At 39.4% G+C, this 27,427-nt stretch overlaps 2 protein-coding genes across 6 annotated transcripts in view; one reads left to right on the plus strand and one right to left on the minus strand.

Annotated features, from left to right (window-relative positions):
* Positions 1–1,489: 1,489 nt before the first annotated feature.
* adipoqa (adiponectin, C1Q and collagen domain containing, a) lies at positions 1,490–7,121 on the minus strand. The gene is made up of 3 exons (XM_007887526.2): positions 7,044–7,121; positions 2,912–3,207; positions 1,490–2,043 (listed from the first exon to the last, which is right to left on the minus strand). The coding sequence occupies exons 2-3, from the start codon at positions 3,195–3,197 to the stop codon at positions 1,523–1,525; spliced, it is 807 nt and encodes a 268-aa protein (XP_007885717.1). The 5' UTR covers positions 3,198–3,207; positions 7,044–7,121; the 3' UTR covers positions 1,490–1,522.
* A 3,361-nt stretch (positions 7,122–10,482) lies between these two features.
* LOC103174913 (beta-galactoside alpha-2,6-sialyltransferase 1) overlaps positions 10,483–27,427 on the plus strand; it is a 32,790-nt gene continuing 15,845 nt past the window's right edge. The window contains exons 1-2 of one of the 5 annotated variants that reach the window (XM_007887539.2): positions 10,483–10,555; positions 13,756–13,812. The gene's annotated coding sequence lies outside the window, so the exon portion shown is untranslated. Of the gene's footprint in view, positions 10,556–13,755; positions 13,813–19,447; positions 19,508–23,973; positions 24,170–26,385; positions 26,470–27,427 lie in introns of those variants that run through there. The other 4 variants (XM_007887553.2, XM_007887573.2, XM_007887591.2 and 1 more) reach the window with 4 other exon arrangements.

Consider the following 27,427-nt stretch of genomic DNA (forward strand, 5'->3'; position numbering starts at 1 on the left):
AACAGATGGATGAACATTTTGCAAGACGTTGCAATCTGCTCTACTTTTCCTCTCTTGATTTTTAAAAAAAATATATATATATATCATCGAAATGGATGTTGGTTGATCAATGACATGTTGTGCCAGCCTGAGCTATTTAATAGTATTTAATAGTTCAGTGTTCAGGGACCACTCTCTGCCCTCTGCTGGTTAACAAGACAGTTAGCACAGAAGACTGAGGGCAGCTTAAACATATCAGGTATCCCTGGTCGATATTGCTGTGAATAAAACCACTTTCGTTCACTGGAGCCCATTTTCTAGAGTAATTGTGCATAACATTGGTCTAACATAAGGTTAACTCCCCATTGGGTCTCTCGTTTAAAGGTAAAAATCCCTTGTCCACTCCCCTCTTCCCACATTCATTGATCTTTCCAATCCATTGACTAATTGCAACGGGTGTTATCCTGGTAGTGCTGCCCTAAACCAGTGCAAGGTTGGATTCAAGAATAACTCTGGGACAACTTTCAGGCAGATCTTGCACTCCCTTTTTCACACAAACATGGGTAAAATTGGGATCTCAGTGGATTGAGGGATAAAATCTACATCCCATCAATAATTGAAAGTGCCACAGTCTTCTCTGCTATAAGCATTGTGTTGTGTTTAAGTTCTCTGAGACTACTCCACATGATTGATGGGCACCATTCAAATTCAAGCTGTTGTATTGAATTACAGCATTGGCTGTGAAGTGCTGATATTTCATCCAACTGAATCCAGCCAGTGAAGATTATAATACTCTAGTTGAACTCTGGGTATGTATGTCTTTTTATCTTAAATGCTATTGATACTTAATATTTTCCCCTTAATTTTACAGAGTTTTGCTATGTAATGTGTATGTCTTCCTATGTTCGGCCAGCTGCAAGAGAACATTTTGTATTGTATTGAATGGATCCTTTGCAGGTATCTTAAGTTTTTTTATTGGAGCTCACTATTTCATAAAACTTCCAGGCAGTGTTTTATTTTAAAGATTGGCGTCAATGTGAATCTCGGTGTCAATTAGAATCAAAGGCTAAGACACCTAAAAGTGTTTTAAATCCACTTCTATATTGATTTTATATTGTTAGATAGGGCTGCCATAAAAGTAATTTGAAATATTCAGCCTAGTCTTTGGACAAAAAGTGCATAATATTACCATCTACTTTAGTGATACTTTAGCCAACTTCTATACATCGTATGAACTCTGAAATACAACTGTTGTTCAATACTATTTTTATTTATTTCTCAGTCAGAAATGTAATATGTTCTGATCACCTTAATACAGGAAATGAATAATTAACTAAGTTCACCATTCTCAGTAAATCAAGTATTTAATTATCCAGCTTTTCCATGACATGATTATATGAAAATTGCACACATTTTATGTATTTTATATGTTGCTAATCTATAACAAATGAAGGAGGGTATCTTTCTTCACCAGTTGGTTGCACAAGAACTAGAAAGAAAACGTCAGTAGTGATGGACATAACGTTGCAGAAGTGCAACCTATTTAATATAAATCAGGATACAAAAGGAAGCCTGTAAACATGGAATCATTATTGTTATCAGCATAAATTCCATTAAATGTATTATCTCCATATACTTGTAGCCACACAGAATCCCCTGCGTCTAAATGAATTGTCACTGAGCCTCCAGCCTGATCTAAATCATTATTCTGAAACTGATCGTAAGTAAAAACGATGGCCTTGCTGTTTTTGTACAGACCAACTTTGACGTCTTTAGTATAGACGGTCAGATGATACGAAAAGAAGTAGATCCCAGCGAAAGGAGAGGTGAATTTACCAGTCTCTTCATCGTAGTGCTTTTCCCGATTGTAAAAGATCTTGGTGAATTTGATGGGGATATTCGGGATGGGATTTATTGAGGTCAGTCCCACGCTGAATGCTGAGCGGTAACTATAGCCACTTTCTCCTTTATCCCCTTTCCTTCCTGGAGTTCCTGGAAGCCCTTCTACTCCATCAACACCTGATGCTCCTGGCTCTCCATCATCCCCCTTTGGTCCTTGTTGTCCTAAATGTTAAAAACACAAAAATGTGTAATGTTTTACACAAAGGTTCGGTTTCTACAATTTATGCATTTAAAATTGGGAATGTTATGGCTTTTACTTCATAGGCAATTCATCTTCACTGCATCTTGAAAAGACTTTTGTTATTAATGCCTCGCTCCTTTCTGATAGGATTGAGTGTGGGAGCCGGCAACTGGAGAGTACCTCACCTAAGGTATCATTACTCATATGCAAATCCAAATAGTGAGTGTTTGCCAAGCATTCATTTGGAGGGGAATGTGTCTTGCAGAAGCATTTAATCCTATCTTTACTGATATCCACATGTACTTTCCAGGAAGGTAGAAGTTAGTGATAGAATTTCTGATTATCGCTATTTCCTTGTCTAAGAACAGTGATGTCCGAATACCATCCCAACTGAGATAACCATGGATTGACTGTACGGACCAAAATCCACCAGCAAAACAACTACCTGGTTACAACTACACTATGCATCCACTCGCTGAGAAGTTCAATTTACATGTGTTTATAGGTGGTGAGAAGTCGCAAATAGTATATTGGAGAATATTAGATTGATACTTTGTCCCCGATATCGTGATTAGTGTTGAAAATGACTAGTCAATGGCTGGTAATGGTCTGTAAAGTATTAATAGTAATAATTATAATCCTTGCATTTTATTATCCGTACCATTGCAGTTTGACCATAAAATAAGCATGGCATTGGTGATTTAATTGTGTTCCAGGGAACTAATTAAGGCCTCAGTATTGAAGTGCTACACTTGAACAAATGGAAAAGTTATATAACTCCAAATACTTTCTGAAATGTTGATTCTATCTAAAGGCACTTGACATTCATTGTGAAACTATGCACGTTACCTTCATCTCCTTTATCTCCCTTTGTACCATCACGACCATCTCTACCATCCTTCCCTGGAATGCCATTATGTCCAGGGTTGCCCGGTATTCCTGCCATCCAGTTTGGACAGCCTTGAATAACAGTGGGGGAAGCTTGAGGTTGGGTTGCTGGGGCTACTGGAAGTTCTGGGCTATCAGGGCTCTCATCATTGGGCTCGCTCTCGGGTTCCTCTGGCTCGCCGTTTTCAGAACAATTCAACCCGACCATAACCACCAGCAAAATGAGCTGTTTTAGTAGCATTTTCATTGTGATCTTCCTATAAGATGCAGATAAACAAGACAGTGAAAATCTCAGGTGTATGCTCTGTAGGCTAAACCCTTGTAAATCTTTTTTCTTTGTTATGTAAATTCTTCTATCTTTTGACTCTGGCTTTACAATGAACATTTTCAGCACAATAGCTCTCGAATAGTTCACTTGTGTCACCTGACATTATAACAATACTAATTAATAAATAATAATGCTTACATTTGGTATACCAAAGCGGAGAGTAAACCCTGCAGTGGATAGCATCAACTAAATCATGTTGAGATTCCAATACAAATACAATACAAAATTACATTTGTATAGCACCTTTCACATTGGTAGGATGTCCCAAAGTGATGGACAGTCAGGGATTTGGACCTGAGCAGGGGGAGTTGGGATCAGTGAGGGTGGAGGGCGGGGTGGCCAAAGGCACGGTCGAGGAGGTGGGTCTTGAGACGTGCCTTGAAGGAGACAAGGGAGGAAGTGAGGTGAAGGGAATGTCGGATGGAGTTCTAAAGGATGGGGCAGAGAGGTTGATGGCCTGTCTGCTGATGGTGGAGCGGGCCACGGGGAGATGTGGAGCAGTGTTTTGTTGGAAGCAGAAAATTTTCACCCTCCTGCCAATACTTGCCAATAGTGTGTGTGTGTGTATATATATATATATATATAAAGATGCATTTAAGCTGCAATACTTATCAATAAAGTGACAGCTTCTCCTTTATTGCTCATCTCATTATATTGAAGAGGTTTATTTTGCCTCTTGCTGTTGTTTCTCTCTCACTTCCCCACCCCACCCATCCATTAAGAAGGTGTCTGCGGAACTGCTCTTGATCCATCTGGTAAGAATTGGGAAAAGAAATGTCTGCAGGGATGAACACCTGCCCTCCCACTTACCTCCCTGAGGCAAAACATGCAGCCAGCCTCTGTTCAGCACTTCCTTCTAACCAAGAACACTTCTAATCAAAATTAGACACTTGACCCATAGGGAAGAGTATATCCTACCACTCTGGTATAACGTGGTGCACAAGTCCATTACCACACCACGTTGCCTTCATTCTTAGCAATATCTGTGTTTGTGTTGTGTGTTAACATTAACACGGGAGTAAATTATAAAGGTAAAATAATTCAGAGATTGAATTTTTTTTACCCAAATGCAAGCTTTAATGATCTGAGAAAGTTATTCAAACCCAGCAATTGAATTTGATTGGTATGTAATGCATTAGTTCAATGAAAGAGTTTTAAAGGGACGGTGTGTATTCATTCAGCACAATAAATTGTAGCCAATTAGTACTTCTTTCTCAATTCATTTCTGCAATGACTGTTTTTACAAAGTTAGTCTGCTGAGTGCTGTGTTTGACACTCATTATTTGACACTGTGAAGCAGATGCAAGGAATTATGTAGGGCAAAGGGGTTTTCTTTCAATGTATATTTCTTTAATGTTGACGGCAGCGAACTTCTGTTCCGTTGCTCTGCAGACTGACATCTGGCCCTTTTATCTCCCTTTTGAGTGTGTGTTACAGCAGCAAATTTACAGCTGCCTTGCAGAAAACAAACCACTTGCGGTCTATCTGCAAGTTTAACACATCTACCACAAACAGCACGGGGGAGAAGAGCACAGCAATGGAGCCGCCACTGTGTCTACATCACTAATGGAGGGCTTTCTGGGAGCAATTATTAAATCAAACATGGAAGAAGCCAGAACTAATAGATTATGATTTATATGAGTGTTAATGTGCAACACACACACACTTAAACCTCTGCTGAAGTTCCCCTTTAAAATATTATATATTTATTGCTATTTTCCATCCAGGCATTTATTCAGGGTTGCAAGGTAGCATTAATCTAATCTGGTTATTGCCTCTGATTTAAGCTTGGAATTTTGTTTAGGTTTTTGCCCATTTTAAATAATTTACTCTTGGCTACCTTTTTACAGTTGGCTATTTCATTGTTGGTCTTTTATAGAACAGATTTCAGGATCTTCGTCTCAGATTGAGTAAAGTTCTCATTGCTGCTTCCATACATGTTTGCTACTACTTACTTTTCAGTGACTTTCGCAGTGACGGTCACGCTATTTCTATTTTCCTATTCAATCCCAGAAGGAAGATAGCAAGATGGATTGAACATGTTGGTAGCTGCAACAGTTGCTACAACTGCAACTCAGAATGTTTGACCTGTACTGTAATGGCTCTCGGCAGTCAATCACTCCAGTGTTATCAACTTGTTCATTGACCTTGAACAGGAGCAGTATGGTTATACATGATTTCATTACCATGTGCATTGACGCCAAACACTTCTTAGATGAAACTAATGCACAGTCTCATGGGATAATGGAAGGAATTTGGTCAATGCTCCATCACCTCTATGGATCTCATAATTTGCCACTTTAGGATATATAAGACTCCTTATTCAGGGAATATTTCAGTTGAACTGTTTGTAGGTGCTACTGTGGATTCTGTGTTTACGAAGTATTTACTATTTTAGATGAAGGCAACTAATAATACTTTGGTCCACACATAAATAATATGGATTTATATCTACCATTTCAATATCTAAGGAAGCAGAAGAAGGCGATACAATGCCTAAGAGTAATAAGACATTCTACAAGTCTGTGAATCAATTGTCATTAAAAAGGCCATTCAAGTCATACATTTCTTAGATGAGGTTCAGGAAAATAAATTTCAACGTTGTGGCAATTGTTCTCAAACCAGGGGTCCTATGTGTAACGTGTGATTTTCAGAATGTACAGGAATCATGTTTCAATGTGAAGAACAATGCAACGTATAAAGCTTCAGCATTTTGATGGAACAATATGGAATATTGAATGCAGTGTGTAGGAATGGTCTTGAAAGCTCATCTTCTCTTTCTATGCTTTACTCTCTAATTTGTAGCAAAGACACACGGCAGGGCCACTGCTGGAAACGTAGAGCATTCCATGAATTGTGTTGAAAGATATTCTGGTAAGTGTCTTGCCTGCCAGTCAAATATCTGGCTGTGTATTGCTTACCATTGGGTTATAGTGATCAATTAGTTTCAGTTGCAACAGTATTGAATTCATGAAAAGTGGACCAATAGCAGTAGACAAGTTAAAACACCATCCCATAGTAAATCGTCAGAGTGAAATTCATTGTTTGGGATTTTTATAAAAAAGAAAGCTTCAATAAGCCCTTTTAATAAGTCTGTCACTGTATTATTCCAAATTAAATTTCTGCGAAAGATATTGTTCAAAACCAGAACACATTGCTAGGAAATATGTTATTTTGTTTCCTTTTTTCCGACAACAGTGAGATTTTATTTGACGACTGAGCCTGAAGTGTATCTGAAATAACTTGGCAACCTTCCATAAAAGTATATTGTCAATTGCCCTAGAAAGCCGACATATTGCACCAATCATTCTCAATAAAATCATTGCTAAGTAGATGTATTCTTGAAGACTTCATACTTATAATTTTTTTTCTATCTGCAACATGCTGGAGTATTAGTTTTATCTGGGCTAAGAGTATAGCTGGCAATTTACTGATAGACTCAAAATAGCAATGACGCTTTATAAAGAAATGCATTTGTTTTATTTATTGATCCAAGTATTTATTTATTGATTACTTGACGAGCCTCTGCCAAATGGGGTGACACAAAAATCAGTTGATAAATGTTTTGAAGTATAGTCCAAAAATCAGCAACTTGTTGCGTAGAGTAGTCAACATTGTTGATCAACATTAGATGAAGTTTTTTAAAGTAAAAATACAACTAATTTTTTTTAACGCGCTTTAAAAAAAACATTAAATCATTAAAAGGCACCTTTCAAAAATGCATCTACAAATGGCTTTTTCATTGGAGAAATTTATAAATCTTACCAGCCTGTGTGTTTTGTCCTTGCCTTTTACAAACAGTTGTCTCTCTTGCTGGTGCAGAATATCCTGGACTTGTGTCACAAGATCTGCCTGTTGGCCCAGATGGAATTGTCTGTCACCCAGAGCTGCAATTCTATTTGACAGCCGACACTTAGATCATCATTCATACTTTTATTTTAATGTACATGTGTATATATATATATTAGGTTAAAATAAATGGGAACTGCACACTCTTTACGAAACAATTTCATTAAAACTTTTTTTTACAAAAAAAGGCAAAGTGACTGGATGAACTTATGTAATTTTATTTCCAAAATAGAATGTTTTTTGGGGGGCCGGAAACCCATCGCTGTGGAGCATCCAAACCGAACTGGATTGAGATCCAAAATACAATAGAGAAATTAACACAATTCAGTTGCGAAAATTAAAGTTGTAATCATAGCGTTAGAAAAGCTTTACCATTATTGGATGTTTCAACGTCTGACAAGTTACAATGCTATATTTAGTTACCAGTTCCTTAAATTAATGTTACCTCTGCTCAGAAAGGTCGAGTCAGTAAGCAGATGCTAAACTAAGCAGCTCAGAAACCCACAATAATGTTTGGGGGATACCAGCTGGTATGGCATATGGTCAACAATTAATTTCAGTCGTTTTCATAAATCTCTTACTTTCTCATATTTTAGTTCTTTCTCCTCTCTCCTTATAGATATGTCCAGACTACAAATCACAGCTTGCCTGACCAAATTGGTGGGTGAAGTAACAGCTGCCAAGGCTTTGCTCATGCTGCTTTGCAAGCAGTTTTCAGCTGGTGTGTGACAGTAGCTGGACTGAATCATTGTTTGATGTTTTAGTGAAACTGAGACCAGGCATTGGGTTCAGATTCCCACTCGTAGATTGAATGGATCTGATCCAACCATACCAGTGTTTTATGTATTTTGATCATTCATATTCTCTGCAGTGATTCATCCAGTGTGTCTCTTGAACCTTAACAGAAAGATATGCAATCTTTTTTTTTATCTTTCAAGATCTTTCCCCGTTTGAAACTAGTAATGGTAATTTTTTCCCCTCACTAACCTGGGTTACTGAGCCCAATCAATCCTCCTGTTGCAACATACTGAGATCAATTAACTAAACACAGACTGGGGATTGGGAATGGGACCTTCCCAGTCGGTATAATTCATCTGTTCACTGAATCACATAATGGCCGCCTTGTGTGGGACATAACTATGCTGTCGTGTTCTCCTACAAAATAAGGAATCACTACACTTTGCATTAAATCCTGTGAAGTGCTTTGAGAAGTTTTGACAGTGTGATACACCAATGAATCAAATGGAAGGATTATTAGCATTTTATCATTAATTTGATTAACCACCAAAGCATTCCACATTTGGAGTTTTTGTTCCACATCTTTAAATGTTATGGTTTATTCTTTGAGCTCTTCATTTTTTACATATTACGCAGCGACCAAACACGTTGTTCATTCAGTAGAACTCTTGCCTCTGAGTTGGAAGATTGCGAGTTCAAGCATCCCATATCGGGACTTTGAACTCAGTTCAGTCTGACACATTGATACAGTACTGGGCATTTGGCAGAGACCTGAAACAAGAGCCCTGTCAGGTGGATGTTCACGATACCATGGTACTATTTGAAAGAAGGGAATTTCTCCTGGTGTTCTGGCCAATAATTTCCATAAATAAAATTGGTCATTCACTTCATAGCTGTTTGTGGGGCATGGCTGTGTGCAAATTGGCTGCCACATTTACCTACAAAATACAATCCCTTAGAGTAAAATCCTGAAGTGCTTTGAGACTTCATAATGACGTGATAAAATGCTATATCAAATGCAAGTATTATTAGTATTATAGACCATATACCTTAATATATTCTGCCCTTCTTATACACTGTGAATAACCTCTGGTATTACAAAATGGTTTACTATATTTTTTAAAAATATATTATCAAATGTAGACTATGCAAGAAGGTTTTACAACAACAATAAAATTACATTTGTATAGCGCCTTTCATGTCAGGAAGACGTCCCAAAGCACTGGACAGTCAGAGTTTCAGACCCGAGCTGGGGTTCTCGTTCGGGGAGGGTAGAGGGAGGGCACGGGGGGAAGCAGGGTGATCAAAAGCACGGTCGAAGAGGAGGGTCTTGAGATAGGTCTTGAAGAAGGCAAGGGAGGGGGCGAGGCGCTGACAGCATCACCATCCAAGGATGCACACTCCACCTTACTAAGTCAGTCCGGAAACTTGGTGTCTTGTTTGACCCTCAACTATCTACACCACATCTGTGCCATGACGCACTCTATGGGATAGAGTTCCAGAGGGTGGAGGCAGAATGGCAGAAGGCCCGCCTGCCAATGGTGGGGTGAGTGAGGCAGGAGTTGTGAAGCAAGCCGGAGCGTGCTGAGAGGACGCAGCGGGCAGGATGGTAGGGGGTTAGGAGGTCGCAGAGGTAGGGGGAACAATACCATGGAGGGCTTTGAAGGTGATGACACCAGGATCTTGAACTGTATCCTCTGTGTGATGGGAAGCCAGTGGAGTCAGGCGTGGATGGAGGTGATAGGGTCACGGAGCCTGGTGCGGGAGAGGACACAGGCTGCAGAGTTCTGGATGATCTGCAGCCTATGCAGGGAGGAGTTGGGGATGCCGACAAGCAAGGAGTTTACATAGTCAAGCCTCGATGTTATGAATGCGTGAATGAGGGTTTCGACAGCCTGTAGTGTGAGGTAGTGGTGGAGCCGGGCGATGTTGGGGAGGTGGGGAAAGGCAGAGTGGGTCATGGCACAGACGTGGGGTAAAAAAGATAGTTGAGGGTCAAACAAGATGCCAAGTTTCCGGACTGGCTTTGTAAGGTGGAATGTGCATCCTTGGATGGTGATGCTGTCAGCGCCTGAGACAGGAACAATCAGGAGAGCCTCAGTCTTGTTGACGTTCAACTGAAGAAAGTTAGCTCTCATCCAGGACTTGATGTCTGGCAGACATTCTGTCAGCACAGCAGTGGTCCTGGAGTCAATAGTGGAGGCAGAGAGGTACAGTTGGGTGTCATCCACATACCAGTGGAAGTTGACCCCTTGTCTGTGGATGATGTCACCAAGAGGGAGCATATAGATGTTGAAGAATAGGGGACCAAGGATAGAGCCCTGAGGAACGCCGCACGAGATGGTACGGGGACTGCAGGAGAAACCATTTGTGGGGATGAAGTGAAGGAGGTATGAGAGGTACAATCTGAACCAGTCAAGGACACAGCCGTGAAGGTTGAGGTGAGAGGAGAGGCGGTGGATGAGGATAGAGTGGTCAATGGTGTTAAAGGCAGCAGAGAGGTCAAGGAGGACGGGGAAGCAGAGGGAGCACTGGTCGCAGATGGACAGAATGTCATTTGTCACTTTGACCAGGGCTGTGTCTGTTCTGTGGGCGGCACAGAAACCCAATTGGAGGGGTTTGTGAAGGGAGTGATGGGAAAGGAAGGAGCGAAGCTGGGAAGCCACAACTCATTACAGCAGCCGTTACAGGTACTGTAAACGTATATGAATTTTAAGGCATTTACAATGGGAATAATCAAAGAGCATATTCAGTGCACTGTTATTATGTGCAGCAAGCAGGGAGATGGAAAAACAGTGCTGTTTGTATTTAGCAAAAAAGGGTAGGGAGGTCACTTTTGTATTAACAGCAGATCAGTGTGGTAATGATTAACATAGGAACAGATTAGAATTTGGTAAACACTTGCTAAAATGGACATGTGTACATCAAGCAGAATTATCGGTGAACAAATGCTTTATTTTCTGTTCTCCTTTCTAGTGAGCAGTTGTTATTACTCTTCAATCAATGGAGAGACAAGTGTATGCCGTGCTTATGATATTGATTCTGCACTTATGACAAATCTCAAGTAGAAAGGAGTTGAGACTCGATGGAGTAACTTTAGAAGCTATGGTTAAAAATAAAGAACGTGTAACACAGGCTGATATCATCATAAGCTATTTGTAGACCGATAAACAGTCACAGACATTTCGCCACCTGCCATTTGGCTAGCTACTGAGCAATACAACAGCCAAAAACTGTTTAGTCTTCACTACTGGGCACTATATGGCAATTCTAAATTCCCTGAAGAAAATAATCCTGAACCTTAAAGTCCACGACACAACCTGACGTCCTCCCGACGTGAAAGGCGCTCTATAAATATAATTTTGTTGTTGTTATAATAATAATCCTTGCATTTGATATAGCGCTTTTCACGTGGGGAGGACGTCCCAAAGCGTTTCACAGAACACACTGTAAAGTGAATTGACTGTGTATTTGTGGGCGAACGCGGCAGCCAATTGCGCACAGCAATGTCCCACAAACAGTCGTAGATTGAAAATGACCAATTTATTATTGTTTTTGGTTTTGGAGGGATTATTATTAGGTGTGTGGAGTAAGAAAACTTGCCCAAGGTTTCGCACTGCCTGGAATTGAACTCAGGTCTCTCGCTTGCAAAGCGAGTGCTCTAACCACTGAGCTACAGGACTGTTGATTGTTTATTCTAAAAATACATTTTTAATGAAAATGTTTTTGAAACCAACATCCAGCAGATTTATTTCTTGACCTTAACAGCAAATTAACCAGTCTTGAATTAACACAATTATTTCAAATAATTTGCTCACCTCTAATTCATCTATTTAATATTGATCCTAATTTATTGTCAACAAGGGTAATTTTAGTTCTAAACCACATTTATAGTTCAGCAGTGAGGTTTGTCACAATCTCTGTATATTTACTTCTCCATCAAAGAAGTATTGAGTTGAGTGGAAATTTTTCTCTCTTACTTCCTGATTTTGTTTTTGTCTTGTGGTCCTCCCCACCTACTCACCACCACCCACACATACATTAGAGTTGAGTTCGAGAATATGACCTGTACTTGTTCTAACCTATATTATTTTAGAACTGCAACTCACTTAGCAGAATTTCCTGTCAAATACAGCAGTTGTGCTTTTGTTGAGTGTATGAGAATTGGAGAGTGTTTAAATAAAAGAAACAACCAGCAGATCTGTGAAAAGCAAGGAAATCAAGTGCAACACTCTCTCTGACTGCAGAAAAACAACTTGGCATGATGTAAAACACTTTCCGTAAACTTTTTTTTAAAAAAAGATACATTTCAAAATAAGTTTCTCTCTTAGTTTTCCTTCTTCCCTGATTTTTCTAGGATTCCCACTCGAAGCACAGGACACGTTTTGAAATGTCTTTGACTTTACTGGGTGGGGGGGGGGGGAAGAAGGGGTTGAGCTGGGATCAGGCCCACATTAGCCAGAGGATTCACTAGAAACTAGAGAAACTATTTCAGCAAACTATAAATAGGAGCTGATGGTTCATCAGTGTTAGCATTGCAAAGTTGAGCATGCTGGATGGGAGCCAACCTGCAAGAGGCACAGAGTACTCGATCCAGATCTTAAACTTCAGAATAACATTAAAGGGACAGTTCTAAAAGCTATGTAGTTATCGTGGACTGGAGGTCTGCGGCAGCTGGTTAGTAAGCTCTCATTTTGAATTTGTGCCCTTGGAAGTGGAAGAATAATGATTGATAAACTGGTCAGCTTTCCTCTATCCTCACTCCAAGGCACTGCACATGATAGAATAAAATATCCGGTGAGTTATTTCATCAGCAAAAAAATTATCAAAGTTTGAAAATATTTGTTGTTTTATTGTTATGAAAAGACTGAGCCCAAAAAGACCATAGCTGAAAATTTTAATTGGAGGGTGCCTATCAATGCAAGAAACGTGATAAACGGCTTTGATTGCTGAATCCAATAAGCTACCCATGAATTCAGCTTCCTGTCAGCAAACACAGCCAAAAGGAAGTCAGCATTATATGCAAATTAAAAAAAGTAAGGCAATTAGGAGTCTGAAAAATTGATCTCGCACCAAGATGACAAAACTCCCATCCCCTCTATTCATTCTGCACATTATCAAAATTGAATTTAACCCAAGTTACACCAAAGCTTGACAATTCAGAAGAAAACAATCACAGTCCTTCATAAAGATGTAAAAACTTTTTTTAATAACATTTCTTCATAACAGTGTAAAAACTAAGGGCCTTTGATTTGTATTTGTAGCTGAGGCCTAACCAGTGATTTATAAAGGTTCATCATAACTTCCTGACTTTTGTATTTTATGCCCTTATTTATAAAGTATCCCATATGCATTTTTAACAGGTTTATCTACCTGACCTGCCACGTTTAAAGATTTCCTTATATGAACCCCCAGGCTTCTCTGTTCCTTCACCCCCTTTTAAGATTGTACCATCAGCTTATATTGCCTCTCCTTATTCTTCCTTCCAAAATGCATCACTTCGCATTTCTTCACATTAAACTTCATCTGCCACGTGTCTGCCCATTTTACCAGTCTGTCTATGTCCATTTGTGGTCTGCTACTATCCTCCTCACTGTCTACTACTTTTCCTAGTTTAATATCATCTGCAAACTTGGAAATTGTATTCCCTATACCCAAGTCCAGGTTATTTATATCGATCAAAAACAGCAGTAGTCCCAATACCGACCCCCGGGGGATACCATTACACACTTCCCTCCAGTCAGAAAAAACAACCGTACTTCATTCAGACAATCAAACATTCCTTGCACTGGCATGAACTTCTTCCAAACCAAAACTATTATGATTTTGAACCCCAAATTATGAAACAAGAGATTGTGGAATTAATTCTGTGTTACTGTTCTTCTTTCAGATAAGACATCCCACCTGCCTGTTCACGTGGATGTTGTTAACCAATGGATCAGCACAGGTGCATACACTGAGCTCTTTTTTTTCTGCTGGAATGTGGATAATGTTTACCCATACTTGTAGCTGCTTATCACTCCATTTAAATCTTTTATATGTGACCTTGATCAGAATTAGAGTTCATCAGAGTTTCTTTCTAATAATGTTGTAAACAAGGTATCAGTAAGCTTTAAATTGCAAATCCTGTGAAGCGGTCTGAGATATTTTGACAAAATGATAAGGCACTATGTCAAATGCAAGGTTTATTATAGACTGTTTGTGACCCCAGCATTTTAATCACATTTGTATGTAATACTCGGTTACTTCCTCAAGGTGGTGCATTTGTTTGAACTTTCTCGTGGTTCAATGAGCTGAAATCCCCTGCCTCACCTTCAAAACCTAACCCTCTAAAGACCTATCTATTTCAGTTAGCACCTTAGCCCACTTATCCTCCCATCTTCTCCCCTATGCCCCCTCCTCCAATTTCTCTCCCAACTCAGGCTCCCGATCTGTCTTTGTAGCATGGTTTGAGATATCCTCCCTATGTGAAAGTTATTCTGACAGTCTGTATATGCTACAATAGTTTCATGTGATTATATCAAATGCTTACTCTAGCCCTGTAAGATTGTACTGAAATGGTGCATCTGTAGTGGGCAGACCAGTAATTCAAGAATTATTTAAAAATACAGCATAAGTTGAAGTAATTCGGTCCCTGAGCTGAAAATGATGTGAGCTGATCATAATAGTTTTAAAGGTTGTAATTTCATTTTAAAAGTTCTAATTACTTTTACAAATTTTACCCCAGTACTTTATATTACACAAACACCATGCATTTATTATAGGTGATTTTTTAATATATATTCATATACATAACTATATTACATATGCAAATGTATATACCATATCATATATATACATTTACTTATATATATTTTATATCAATGACCAAAGGCGCGGTTGAAGAGGAAGGTCTTCAGGTGCAATCTCAAAATGGAATTTTTTTGTCCATATTATTGTTGTGGTTTTCTTACTTTGATCAGAATACTGACTTGGAATCACCTCCAATCACTTTGTTCTTTAAATTGACCATTTGTTAAAAGCAGGTAAGATTAACTACTGTAGACAATTGTTATCAGCAATAGAGAACATGACCAGCATTCCCTTTGATGCTTGGTAACTGATAACATCTTGGATACGTGAACTGCTGGACTAATTTGGGGTTCAGTTGCCTCAGAAAATACTGGGAAATCAGGAAAGTGGATTAACTCTGATTCTGAATTTTAAACCATGTAATGTTTCGATCTTAATTTTGTGCTCACTTCCTCCTCACCAGCCAAATATTCTCTGAAGAAAACAGACTTGATGTTTGAAAAAAGAACCATGGTACAAAGTTAATATCTGTAGATGCTTCACTAATGTAACAACAACAACAACTTGGATTTATATAGCGCCCTTCGCGCTGGACGGCGTGTCAGAGCGCTTCACAGTAACGGATCCCGGGGCCGAGCCAATGGGAGGAGGAGGAAGGTGACCAAAGGCGCGATCGAAAAGGAAGGTCTTCAGCAGAGACCTGAAAATAGGAAGAGAGGGAGCGAGACGAAGGGAGTGAGAAAGGGAGTTCCAGAGCCTCGGGGCATAGTAGCACAGCCGCCGAGAGTGGAGCGGAGGACTAAGGGGACAAGGAGGAGTCCAGACCCAGAGGAACGAAGGCCACAAGTACTGTTTTGAGGAGAGAGGAGGTCAGAGAGATAGGGGGGTGCAGAGGAGTGGAGGGACTTGAATACAAGAGTAAGGACCTTGAAGTCGATCTTCTCTGGGATAGGCAGCCAGTGCAGTCTGCCAAGGACTGTAGCATCTACATTCAGCATAAAGCTTCCATAATCACAAAGGTCTGTTTCTGATTAAACCTGTCTGAACTGGCCAGCTAGAAATGGCTCAGTTGTTCAGTTTAGTTCTGGGGATGGTCTGCTGTTTGGTGCCCGCTGTTAATAATTTGATGGGCAGTGTAGTTAGAGTATAGAGTGTATTGCATAAGATGAAACATACAGGTTAACGATCTGTAATCAAATTATACTACATATAACAGCACAATAACAATGCAACACATCTATGTGAGCAAAACATTTACCACACAGCATGCACTTGGGGGTTGCTCAGTATTCCAGACAAACACACCTCAAAATACACAGCAGAGATCAGGCCTGGGAAATCCCTCAGGAACAACTGATTCTGTAACACAAACTCAATACGAACCTCCGAGAGATCAGCCTCTGGAATTACTCCTCAGAGACAACTGACTCTCGTGCCAAACACTAGAGACTGGTGTCTGGTAAACTCTCAGCCCCAACCAGTCATACACAACAACAGTAGTACTGATGATACAGGGACGACAACACATATCCAGGCACTGTTTCGTACTCCAGACTAAACAGTAGACCTGGGATCACACCTTGACATACACTGGAGAGATTACAGAACTATCACAGAGAATCACAGAGAGTGGCTCCTGGAAACCCACCAGAAACGATTAGCTCTTAACCCAGCACCTAACTCGTACTGTCTAACCTGACATCTGTGTTTCAAATGGACCAACCACTACTACTGTTATTACTTCTATGCCTAGCAGACAGAACCGAAAACAAATTACCCACTACTCCTCCTCTTTCACTTGAATGGTCACTTTCTTATTGGAGCTAAATTCCCTCATCCCTGTACATACACATAGATACAGTAAATCGATATCGATTCCACTGGGAAGTGTGATGACCCTCTACACAACTCCAACTATTTCATAGTTACATCTTTCTTTTATGTGTTTCTAACTCCAACTTCCCTGGTCACAGAGATAGCCCTCATCCTTCGCAGGCTGCTTTGCACAGAGAGAGATAAGGACAACTTCTGGGCAGCCTTCCACAGCCTGCTGGTTTCTCAGCCTTGAGATAGGCAGGTGTCTGAGGCTGTCGCCTTTTCTTTTTGTGGTCCATTTTTCTTACATCCATGCTCAAGGACCCGACTGCTCATTATCTCAGAGGAGTGAACATCTTCCCAGGAAAATATGAAATGTAATCAGAAGCTGACCTCAGCCCGTCCAGCAAAAACTATCAAAACCTTCTGGAACATTCGGTTGCTGTTTGAAATATACCAATGTATCCCGAGGTGATAGTCAATATATTTCAACACTGCTGGATGAATTGATCCTTAAATGTTTGTTAGTTTAGAATTATGCACCTTCAAAACAAAAGCTTTGTGGCACTGTGGGGCACTATGTGTAAATGGCAATCATGCAAACGACTTTGGTCAATATTATTTATCTCCATCGTACTGTGGTGGTTTCTGCTTTTGGTCTTTGTAGTCAAATAGCTTAATTGATATTGAGAATTATTAACCATAAAGGCCATCTGCCAATTGACTAACTAGGTTCCTATTTATTCCTAGATAAACAGAGGAAACTTACCCAACATTTTCCCTTGCCGGGAATCAAACCCAGGTCTCTCGCTTGTGAGGCGAGTGCTCTAACCAACTGAGCTACAGGACTCAGGACTGATGGTCTGTTTCTGTGCTGTAACATATGGTTTGAACACTTTTTTTTTAAATTGGGACTTGGTATCCCTAATAAGTCTCGCGGAGTGGAATTGCACAGATTTTAATTTTCGGTTTCTTCTCTGGCCTAAATTCTATTGCTGCTTTTCCTATTCTATTTTTCATAAATTTATCAGGAATATCCATTCCGTCTGCAGATGAGGAGATACACACCGAGAGACTGAATCAATATTAACAATTAGACTTTAAGTAAGACTTTAAGGTAAGAATTCTAATACCAGACAGGATTTCAATGCTCCAGTGTGAAAGCTACGATAGAATGAATAATAAGGCACCATGAAGAATTCATGAGGTGCAGATGATGTATTCTTGATAACTACTGAAACTACATTTTCAGTACCGCACTTTATTTCATTTATAATAACAATATAATAATCCTTGCATTTGATACAGTGCCTTATCACGTCTTGTGGACATCTCAAAGTGCTTCACAGAATATACTGCAAAGTGAATTTACTGTATATCTGTGGGTGAAAATTTATATTTATACAAGTGAACCTCAACTCTTTAACTGTGGAAAAATGTCTTGTCACTATCTGCCGAAGTTACAGCTAAATCAGTCTTCGAACTCTGCCACTATTTAGGTTGTAATACCCGAAGAAGGGTATTTACTGCTGGGGTCAATATAACGCCGCATTGTTCTGCCATTTTGTCTCCTTTTAAATTGAACGAGGAAACTTTATCTAGACTCTTTTTCTTTGAATTCTAGCCACCTGTTATCCTCTTTGAATTCTCTCCTTGTTATTTAGTCGGTGATTAAGGCTGTTTGATCTGGCAGTAAAAAAAAGCTGATCATTAGTGCAGACTATTTGGATGATTCCAGGACTGAAATCATTTTAAAATGGCTTGGCTCGTTTACAGCAATACAACTGGGAAATTGTTGCTGGTAAGAAACTATATAGGAGAACAGTCCAGGCCAGTACTATCATGTTCTAACGCACAGCAAAGACATTTTTTTTAAAAATGAAACGTTTTTCAGATTCACAAACGACTTGGTTGTGGAGTAAAACTAAAGTCCCGGTGGTAAAAAAAAATTGCTAGAATTTAAGATTGTATTGACTTTATATTCTTTTATACTTTTGATCTGCATCCATTAGGCATTTGAATAAGATATTTGCTCCCGCATTGATGCTCCCAGCTTGGTTGATGTGGTCCTGGCCTGATATTGAAAGCTTTAATGAAACTTTATTGATTATTTCAGATTTGGTTCGTACGTGAATTGAAGTCCAGACTTGTGGGTCACACGAATTTCGGTTAAATTAAGTTTGTGACAATATCTTACAAAATAAAGGCTTCTTAGCAATCTCCACACGAATGGACTTGTCTATTAAACATTTCAGCGGCTCTTCTCCCAAGTTGTCACAATCAGAGATTGCATCAGAGGCTTCCATCCCTTCCAGCTTCGGTTGCCACGGGGATGTGAGAGCATGGAGGCAGGAGAAGAATTAATACTCCGTTGAAAGGACTCGAACACGCCAGAGACTGAAATGGTTCTCAGCGTCTCCGAAATTTTCTTTCAGAATCGGTGTGTGATGAGATCATTTGTAACAAAAGAGTCAGTTTAACTCTTAATACTCCCGGACTAAACGCAGTGAAGCCAGTGAAGTAAAACTACCCTGGAAACACGGCAACACTGATGAAGTCCATGCGCTCTTTGAAGCCTGAGACCCAACATCAGCGGAGTACTGCAGTACAGAGGTTGAAGTATTTTAATGAGTACAATTCACTTAAACGCCTTATTTTAGTCTACAATGGGTTTGTGCTGATGGAGATAAACATGTGTGGTTAATTGATAGGAAGTGCTTTGAGATCAGAAGTCAAAGGTCGGAGAACACTAAAGCTGTGGTACCTCAGGGGTTCTATTTAAGGGCAGTTCATGAACCTTGTGTGAAAAAGCCAGTTAATGTGATTACTGCAAGTTGCTGCTGTCTATCACTGTGATCGCTGAGATCTTGTTGACAGATGTCTGTGAAATACGTCTGCTTCATTTCCCCTTGAACCATTGTATTTCGTCGGAGCTTCAGGAAGGAGGCATTCTACCAAGGATAACTTTGCAAGATGGGCTGTTAAAGTTTGTGGATGAAGTTATTGGTCTGAACAACCCGCATTGCACTATTTAAGTAAGAGCTGTAAGAAAACGCCAGCATTTGAGAATTTGTATTACATGGTTCCTTGTGTTTTCTTAATTGTTATGACTGGATTTTATTTTTTAAGTTTTCTAGCTTCACAGCTGTTGGCTTTCAATTCTATCCAGCAATTCAGCACATGATCCTCTACCCAGTATAGAAAATACTACACTCTTATTTCCTGCCTCCCAATCATGGATATGGGTGCTCTCTCAATAGGGTGGAACACTTATACATGGAAGAGAACAAATGATACAAGAACAGACAAATGTATTCTAACAAGAACCGGATGGTACATTCTCACCTTGCTGCTATGTGGCGGAGAAGTATGTGTGTGTGTGTATACATATAGATAGAGAGATAGAGAGAAAGAGAGAGAGAGAGGGTGAGAGTGTTTCATTTGTATTAAAGAATAACAAGTGCACTGTAAATGCTTTCAGACCACTGCTGCACCTTCCTTCAAATTATGATGTTTGCTGAAAATTTTTTTAATTATAGAATTTGTGTTGTAATGCAATGTTTCAATTCCATATTGGAAGTGGTGTATATACAGAGAGGAAAATGTTGAGATTTCAGCAAGATTGTGAGGCTTACCATGTCTGAGCAATTGAAGAGTGACATAAAGTATCAGTAAATTACAGTCGTGGTGGTTGTGCCCGGCCCTAATCACATTTGTGATTATATGTCACATTTAGAAGCTGAAGCTGCTTTATTGTTTACGTGCAGGCTGCAGTGGTTAGTGAGATAAGGGTATACTGTTGATTGACAGATATCTAACTTTAAAAAAGATGAAAGACAGCTGCGTATCACACTAAAAAACATAGTTTTGCTGCACATTTTAGAGAGAATGTGTTATCGAAGCTGTTACCACATGAGATCCCTCACAACCTGTTATGAGAAGAAACTATGCAGCTGCAAGTATCTGATGATATACCATCAGATGAATTTTTATACTTGACTGCTGCACTGGTTTTCAAAACATTTTCAAGACGAAAGGTTTCTGCTTGCCTAATGTTTTGTTAACTTTCACAAGTGAGAAATCAAAAGAAATCAAACTGTGTGTGTCGAAGGGAAGGAGGGAATTTAACTCATTTGTATGCCACTATAAATTGAAAGAAAAATATAAACAACCTTTCTGTGCTGTTATTTTGAACCCGATTAAAAAAAAATTACATTTGGTAGAGCACCTTTCACATCAGGAGGATTGACATAGGGAGGTTGACAGTTAAAGGCTACTTCTCCCCTTCGTGCCTTGTTGTACTACAGTAAACCAGGACTCCTGGAATCCAGATATTTGGAATTCCGACCCAGTTAGAACAGGCCTGACACCAAAAATGTTTTAAAGAAAATTCCACAGGCTCGCGTTTAGACTCCTGGCTCCCAACTCCTCACCTTCCTTGTTGGCCTTTCCAGTGGCCAGGAATATGGACTTTGACTCAGATTGTTTGAATCCTGCGAGCAGAATATAGCTTGTTCGATATCTTCTGCTCACTGGTTTCAAACAATTACAATGTCGTTTTGGGGGCACTGACAAATGGCAGTAAATGCTGGTACCAGCAACGTGGTTACATTTAGCCGGAAATTCTAGTTCATGGGACCTAAATTCCTTATTCCCACCCCTCCCCCACCATTAATCCAGCTAGCTGGGCGTTTAAATGTAGTTCAATTGGAAGGCTCATATTCAAATCCTCCTCCTGCCAGACAAATCTTCATTTGCCTTTAGTAGTCAACACAGAGAATCATTTTAACAGATTTGTGAACAAACCAAGTGTTGAAAGCTATTCACATAAAAGAGGAAAGAGGATCTATTGAGGATAAGTTTCACAGCACAGTTGTATCACTCTTTCATCTTGTGTGGATGAACAATAGATGGATTGATCTTGGAAATTCTGAGTAGAATGATTTTAGTGAATAAGAGCACAATACACAGTTATACTGCCATTGGCTCCACAAGTTGACTTTCATCTTGGATTTCAGTTCAATGTGCTCACTGATGAAAGATTTGCAAAGTGTATTGTTTTACTCTAATTTTTGTTGTTTTGTATCTTGCTTTCTTTTGTAGTCAAATTTATGTGGTTCTCTCTTGATTGCTGGCGGTGGTTGTTGCCTGTGAAAAGCGATAGAGCATAACTAATGATTCCTTAAACCCTTCAACTTAGCAGTTGTTGCAGTCCAAGAGATTTTAGTGTAGTGTTAAATTGAAAAGCTCAAAAAAGCTTTATTTTAATCTTTGAAGCTTTATTACTGCAAATAGATAGAAATTTTGCTTAATCAGAGTGTAAAGCACAGTCTGGATCTCTGAATGCCAGATCTCTGTGAAAAACGGCTCCTGGCAGAATTGCAGTGGTTAAGCAGCATTGCCATGGTTAAACAGACTTGGCAGTGCTTGAGAGGTCTTAATTGTTCCTACTGCCCCTATTGGGTACTGTCAATCCTGGCTGGCACTTGGGTACCTAGGAAATATCTATGATTGATGGTTGCATGTATCAACACAACCATTTGCATTTATTTAGCCCCGTCACGTTGGGAGCACATCTCAAAGCGCTTCACATAGCTAACTGGAAGCCTGAACTGAGGGTGGAGGTAGGTGAAGAGGGTGTGGGGGTTGGGGTGAGAGGAGGGGAGGGAAAGAGACCAAAAGCGCAGGAAAAAGGGAAGGTATTTTGATTATCCAGTGCCTTGGGACGTCCTCCTGACTTGGAAGCTGCTATACAAATGCAATTTGTTGTTGTTGTTGTTATTGTCTTAAGGCATGCTGTAAATCGGAGGGAGGGTGAGGCAAACTGGCTTCATGAGATGGAGTGAGCATCTGCGTAGGTTGTTCAGGTAAACGTCTGACATGCAAAGATGGTGACGGGAGCCATGCTTGAGCCAGTCTTGCTGATGTTTAGCTGAACAAAGTTAAAACGGCCAGGACTTCATTGATTCCATTTGAGTGTCAGAAACAGAGCCTAAGAATCGACATTTATTAAAAATTAACTTTGTACTTTTTCCAATGGGCCAGCTGGTAAAGCCAGTCACAGCAAACACAAATCCATCCTAGGCTCAATGGCCTAGGCTAGAAAGGGGACATGGAACTCACTGTCATAAGCTGTGGTTGACACAAAAAGGATCAACATATTTGAGAGGAGACTTGATTCGTATATGAGAGTGAATGGAATAGAAGGGTTTAGGAGAGGTGGAGGTGCCTGTGGAATATAAACCTCGGCATGGATTAGATGAGCCAAATGATCTGCTTCAATGTTGTATGATTCCATGTGATTATATGCTGCAAAGTGTATGCCTGGATACCGAATTAGAACTAAATTATGATAAATAATAATAATCCTTGCATTTGATGTAGCACCTCATCACGTCTTCGAGACGTCTCAAAGCTCTTTACAGAATATACTGTAAAGTGAATTGACTGTATATTTTGTGGGCAAAACATGGCAGCCAATTGCGCGCAGCAGCGTCCCACAAATAGGTGTAGATTGAAAGACCAATTTATTATTATTTTTTTTGAAGGAATTATTACCCACGGAAAAGCGATCCGCCAATCGACTAGCAACTGGGTTCCTACTTACTGCGAGGTAAACAGAAGCATGGGGAGTAAGGAAACTTGCCCAACATTTCGCCCTGCCCGGGAATCAAACCCAGGTCTCTTGCCTGCGAGGCGAGTGCTCTGGAGATCAGTTGCAATGCACCTGGCTAATGGCATTCCAAATCGTTGCTCACCTGTGAAGCATAAACCAAGCGAACAGAATATTGGGCTATACTGTTAAATCAGTTGAGTTTACATCTAAAGACATCATAGTCTGGTCAGATCGTGCCTTGAATAGCGTATAGCGTTCCGGTCACCACAACATAAGGCGGTTGCCCAGGCCCTTGTAGCAGAGCAGAGGAGAACAATGGCGGAAGACCTCTGTATTTTGTGGGAGAAACGCAGCTGCCAATTGGGTACAGCAGTGTCATAATAATAAATAATAATAATCCTTGCATTTGATATAGCACTTTTCACGTCTTCTAGACGTCCCAAAGCGCTTCACAAAATATACTGTAAAGTGAATTGACTGTATATTTGTGGGCGAACGCGGCAGCCAATTGCGCACAGCAGCGTCCCACAAACAGTCGTAGATTGAAAATGACCAATTTATTATTGTTTTTTTGTTTTGGATTGTTATGAATACATAAAATATACGACTGTCATAAGCAGTCGTATATTTTATGTATTTTCAAAAATATTATGTGTATTTGCAAGTTAGTTCTTTGTATGTGTGACTTTGCCATTCAAGTATTAATTCTTATCAATGCAGAGTGAGCAGAGGGGATGAAATGGCCAAGGGTTTTTGTTTACATTTAGATACAATCTACTTTTCTATTTTTTAACACAGCTTTTCAGTTCACGTTTCCTGACAGTCAATTTTTTTTCCGGTCCCACCCACTTGTAGTTTGCTTGTTAGAAACGACCTAGAAACTTTCGTTTCAACCATGTGATTCAGTTCCGAAATGTTGAACAAAACTTGTGGCAGGCATTCAGATTACTTAACCGTGAGTCAAAGGAAGAACAGTTTTTAAATCTACAGTCTGTGGACTTCAGCATTTCCATTGTCACTTGGAGAATGTCAGTGTGCGTCCAGTATTTCAGCAGCCTTCAGAAACATAGGCAGTTCTCAAGTAAGTACCCCAAAGAAAGAATGCATTTCAAAACTAAACTACACTTCTTTCTGTCAGTGTAAGTACTAATCACTGATACTGCTGACAGAATGCTGCATAGTGCTTTGTTTGTTCACAAAGTCTGTAATTGGTAAAAAGAGAAGCAACAGCTCATGATTTAATAAATGTATCACAAATGTAAATGAACAAATTATTTGCATAGCCAATTACCAATACAGTACAGAGTCAGTCGGAAATGGAAGGGGCAAATTGCCTTCTTCTGTGCTGTAAATTTCCGTGGAGGAATGGACAACTTGCTGGTCTGTGTTCCAGCAATGGCATTTTCTAGGTGACCTCCCTTCCCCCACCCCCTGGTAAAACACACGACCGATCTCTAATTAGGTACTGTGTTATACGTTCGTATAGTTTCCTTCTTGGGGCAGTGGTATGCGTGCTCTCCTTGAAGCTGAACTGACCTCCAAAATGACCTGCTTGGCAACGAAATGTCCGAATCAAATCAATCCTCTGTGGCCGTCTCAGTTGTCCGAGTGCGGCTCATGAGCAATAGCGTGAGCCACATCAGTCAAAAACTGAAGCCCGTCACAGAATCTCTTCCAAAAGATTCATTTATATGTTGGCTTTCAACAAAGGCATCACCAGGAATAACACTTGGAAAGCAGCAAAACTCAAACATAAACAAATAATAGTAGTGTGAAACCAAGACAACATATTAGCAGGAGATTTGACATTTGTTTTTCTCAACCAATTTCTGAAAATTCTGCAAAAACAATTAGACAACTGCACAGGCCCAAACATTCATTTGTCAAGAGAGATCTATACTTTCCTTTGATGAAACAGATCACAGAATATGTTGATCTGAACACTGAGAAGAGTTTCACCAAGATTGTTTTTACTCAGAGAGGAGTATTATTTTAGGTGCCTATTTCAACGAAATATTCAAAAAGTCTTGACTCAAGAATTTTTTTTACCTTAAAAGTAAGATATGTTTAAATATAAGTGGGCGCGTTTCTGTAAGCAGATTGTCGGTGGGAATTACACGGGACACATGCTTCTTCTCTTTGGTTTGCTAACCATGCTGAGAACAGACCAGCCAGCCTGGCACATTGATAAGGATATGGAGGATTATCTTTATCACTCAGATTTGCTTTCTTTCACCATCCCGGTCCCCCCATTTGCCTTCCATGAGGTTGCTTTTTCTTTTCACTCTTAGCTGCTTTTTGAGTATTCAATTAGCAGTTTGGGCTGTTCTGTTCATAATTTTGTCAACAGTTTGTAAACAGTCATTTCTTCTCTTGTCGTGGCTCACAACTTATCCTGGAAAGGTTGGAGAGTCTTTTATTCCCAAAGATACAAAGTGCTGCTGCTATGCTTGTGCTCTGCTGAGTACCTGGCGAGAACTAATAATTAGAATTTCTTGTTGGAATTTCTTATTGAGGAAGGCTATTAATCCTATGCTATAGTGATCTTGAGATATTTGCAGTTACCATTTCTAGTGTATCGTGAAGTAACTTATTATAAGAGAACCCAACAACAACCTGGTGGAAGGAAATACTACCACTACTAATAATAATCCTTGAGTTTGAAATAGTGCTTGATCATGTAAATTAAGCGTCTCAAAATACTTTACAGGATTTACTGTAAAGTGTAGCCACTGTGTCTTTTGTAAGAAAAAGCAGCAGTAATTTGCATGCAGCAATGTCCCTCAAACAGCCATGAAGTGAAGTCGAATTTTATCAGGGTGATTGTTGAGAAGTATACCAATTGTTAACATGTTTTCATGTTAGGTTTTGGGTAATCAGAACTTTCTGCTGAAGTTAAGATGGAAGATTGTAATTTTTTTAAAAAATCCTTCTGAATATTTAAATTTAGTTCAAGTTCCTTCTGCTATTATTTAACCAATAGATTTTTTAAAATATATTTTGTTTGTGATTAGTTTGCACAATTGCTATGGTGTCACTAGGCAATGAATAACAATTCTGTTTAGACAGTTGTATTATTCTGGCTTTCTGCCCATTATTCCCTTTGCTAAGTTTTACCAACCCTTAGCTACCGCTTAAAATTATTAATTCATTGTTTATTATTATATTATAAATTATTATGCACTATATAAAAGTAAATTATATTGCATAACTCACAAACCACTCTCCTAGGATTTCAGAAGTAATGTAAATTTTCTATCAAATTCAGGAATTGACAAGTTTCCTTTTTGTTTTCAGACACGCATTATATTATGGTATTATACAACCATGAAAAAGGATGTGCATATTGCATTCTTCCCAGCCATTAGAATTGTTATTCAGGTAACAAATGTGCTCAGCACACTGCAAATACATTTTTACAATCGGTTGAACATATTTGAATTTATTCTGCTCAGTTGAACCCTGAACGGGTTTGTGCAAAGTGTGGTAACATGTCTTTAAGGAACAAGGTACCTTATAGGACAGCAACTTGCAGTGGAATCAATCTCTATATAAAAGTAACATCTAAGCTGTGGTGAACTTGGGTTCAACCTAGTGTGGTCTGCGTGCTTTGCAAACTTAAATTTCTTTTTAACTGTCAGGTTTTTTATCACCAAGTTAAGAAGCAAAAATTGACCAATAGATCAGTTGTGTAATTATCAATGAGATCATAGCAGATCTTTTACTCGGTCTGCCTGTTACTGGTTCTTTCTGTGTCTTAACTCTTCTAGAGTTAATATTGCTGAAAATTACTTTGTTATTGCCACCTATGATTTCTCTCCTTTACCTTCTTTTTGTAATACTTTGTTCAGCTCATTTCAACTGTCTTTTATATGAGTGTCAATCTTCATTACTCGCTTTCACTTGAATATCTTCTGAAATACAGCAACTTGTTTGCTTCCTGTGATCTTATTTAACCACTGGTCTAGGTTTTGAAGTATTTTGTTTATGACAATCTTACATTACTATTTTCCTATCCTTGGAGACGGGCTGCTGTGATAAGGTGAACCTCTGAAATATAAAGTATTCTTTTGGGCCTATCCTTTTATCACACTAAGTGTGCTTGTGCTAGTTCTATTTGCATCTTTTTATCCCATCTCCCCACGCAACACAGCAAACATCCTCAAGGTCGTCCTTGGAGTTTCACATTTGCAATTCAACAGCGTGCCATAAACGCTGACTTGTGCTTTGTCTCCATTCACATTCAGTCTCTTATTAGCTGCAACTTTTTGTGCTTGGGCTCACTGATGCCTTGTGTTTCAGAAACTTTCATCCTGTGTTACTTAGTATTAACAATAGA

The sequence above is a fragment of the Callorhinchus milii genome, unplaced genomic scaffold (genome assembly GCF_018977255.1).
Source record: "Callorhinchus milii isolate IMCB2004 unplaced genomic scaffold, IMCB_Cmil_1.0 Scaffold11, whole genome shotgun sequence".
Lineage (NCBI taxonomy): Eukaryota > Metazoa > Chordata > Chondrichthyes > Chimaeriformes > Callorhinchidae > Callorhinchus > Callorhinchus milii.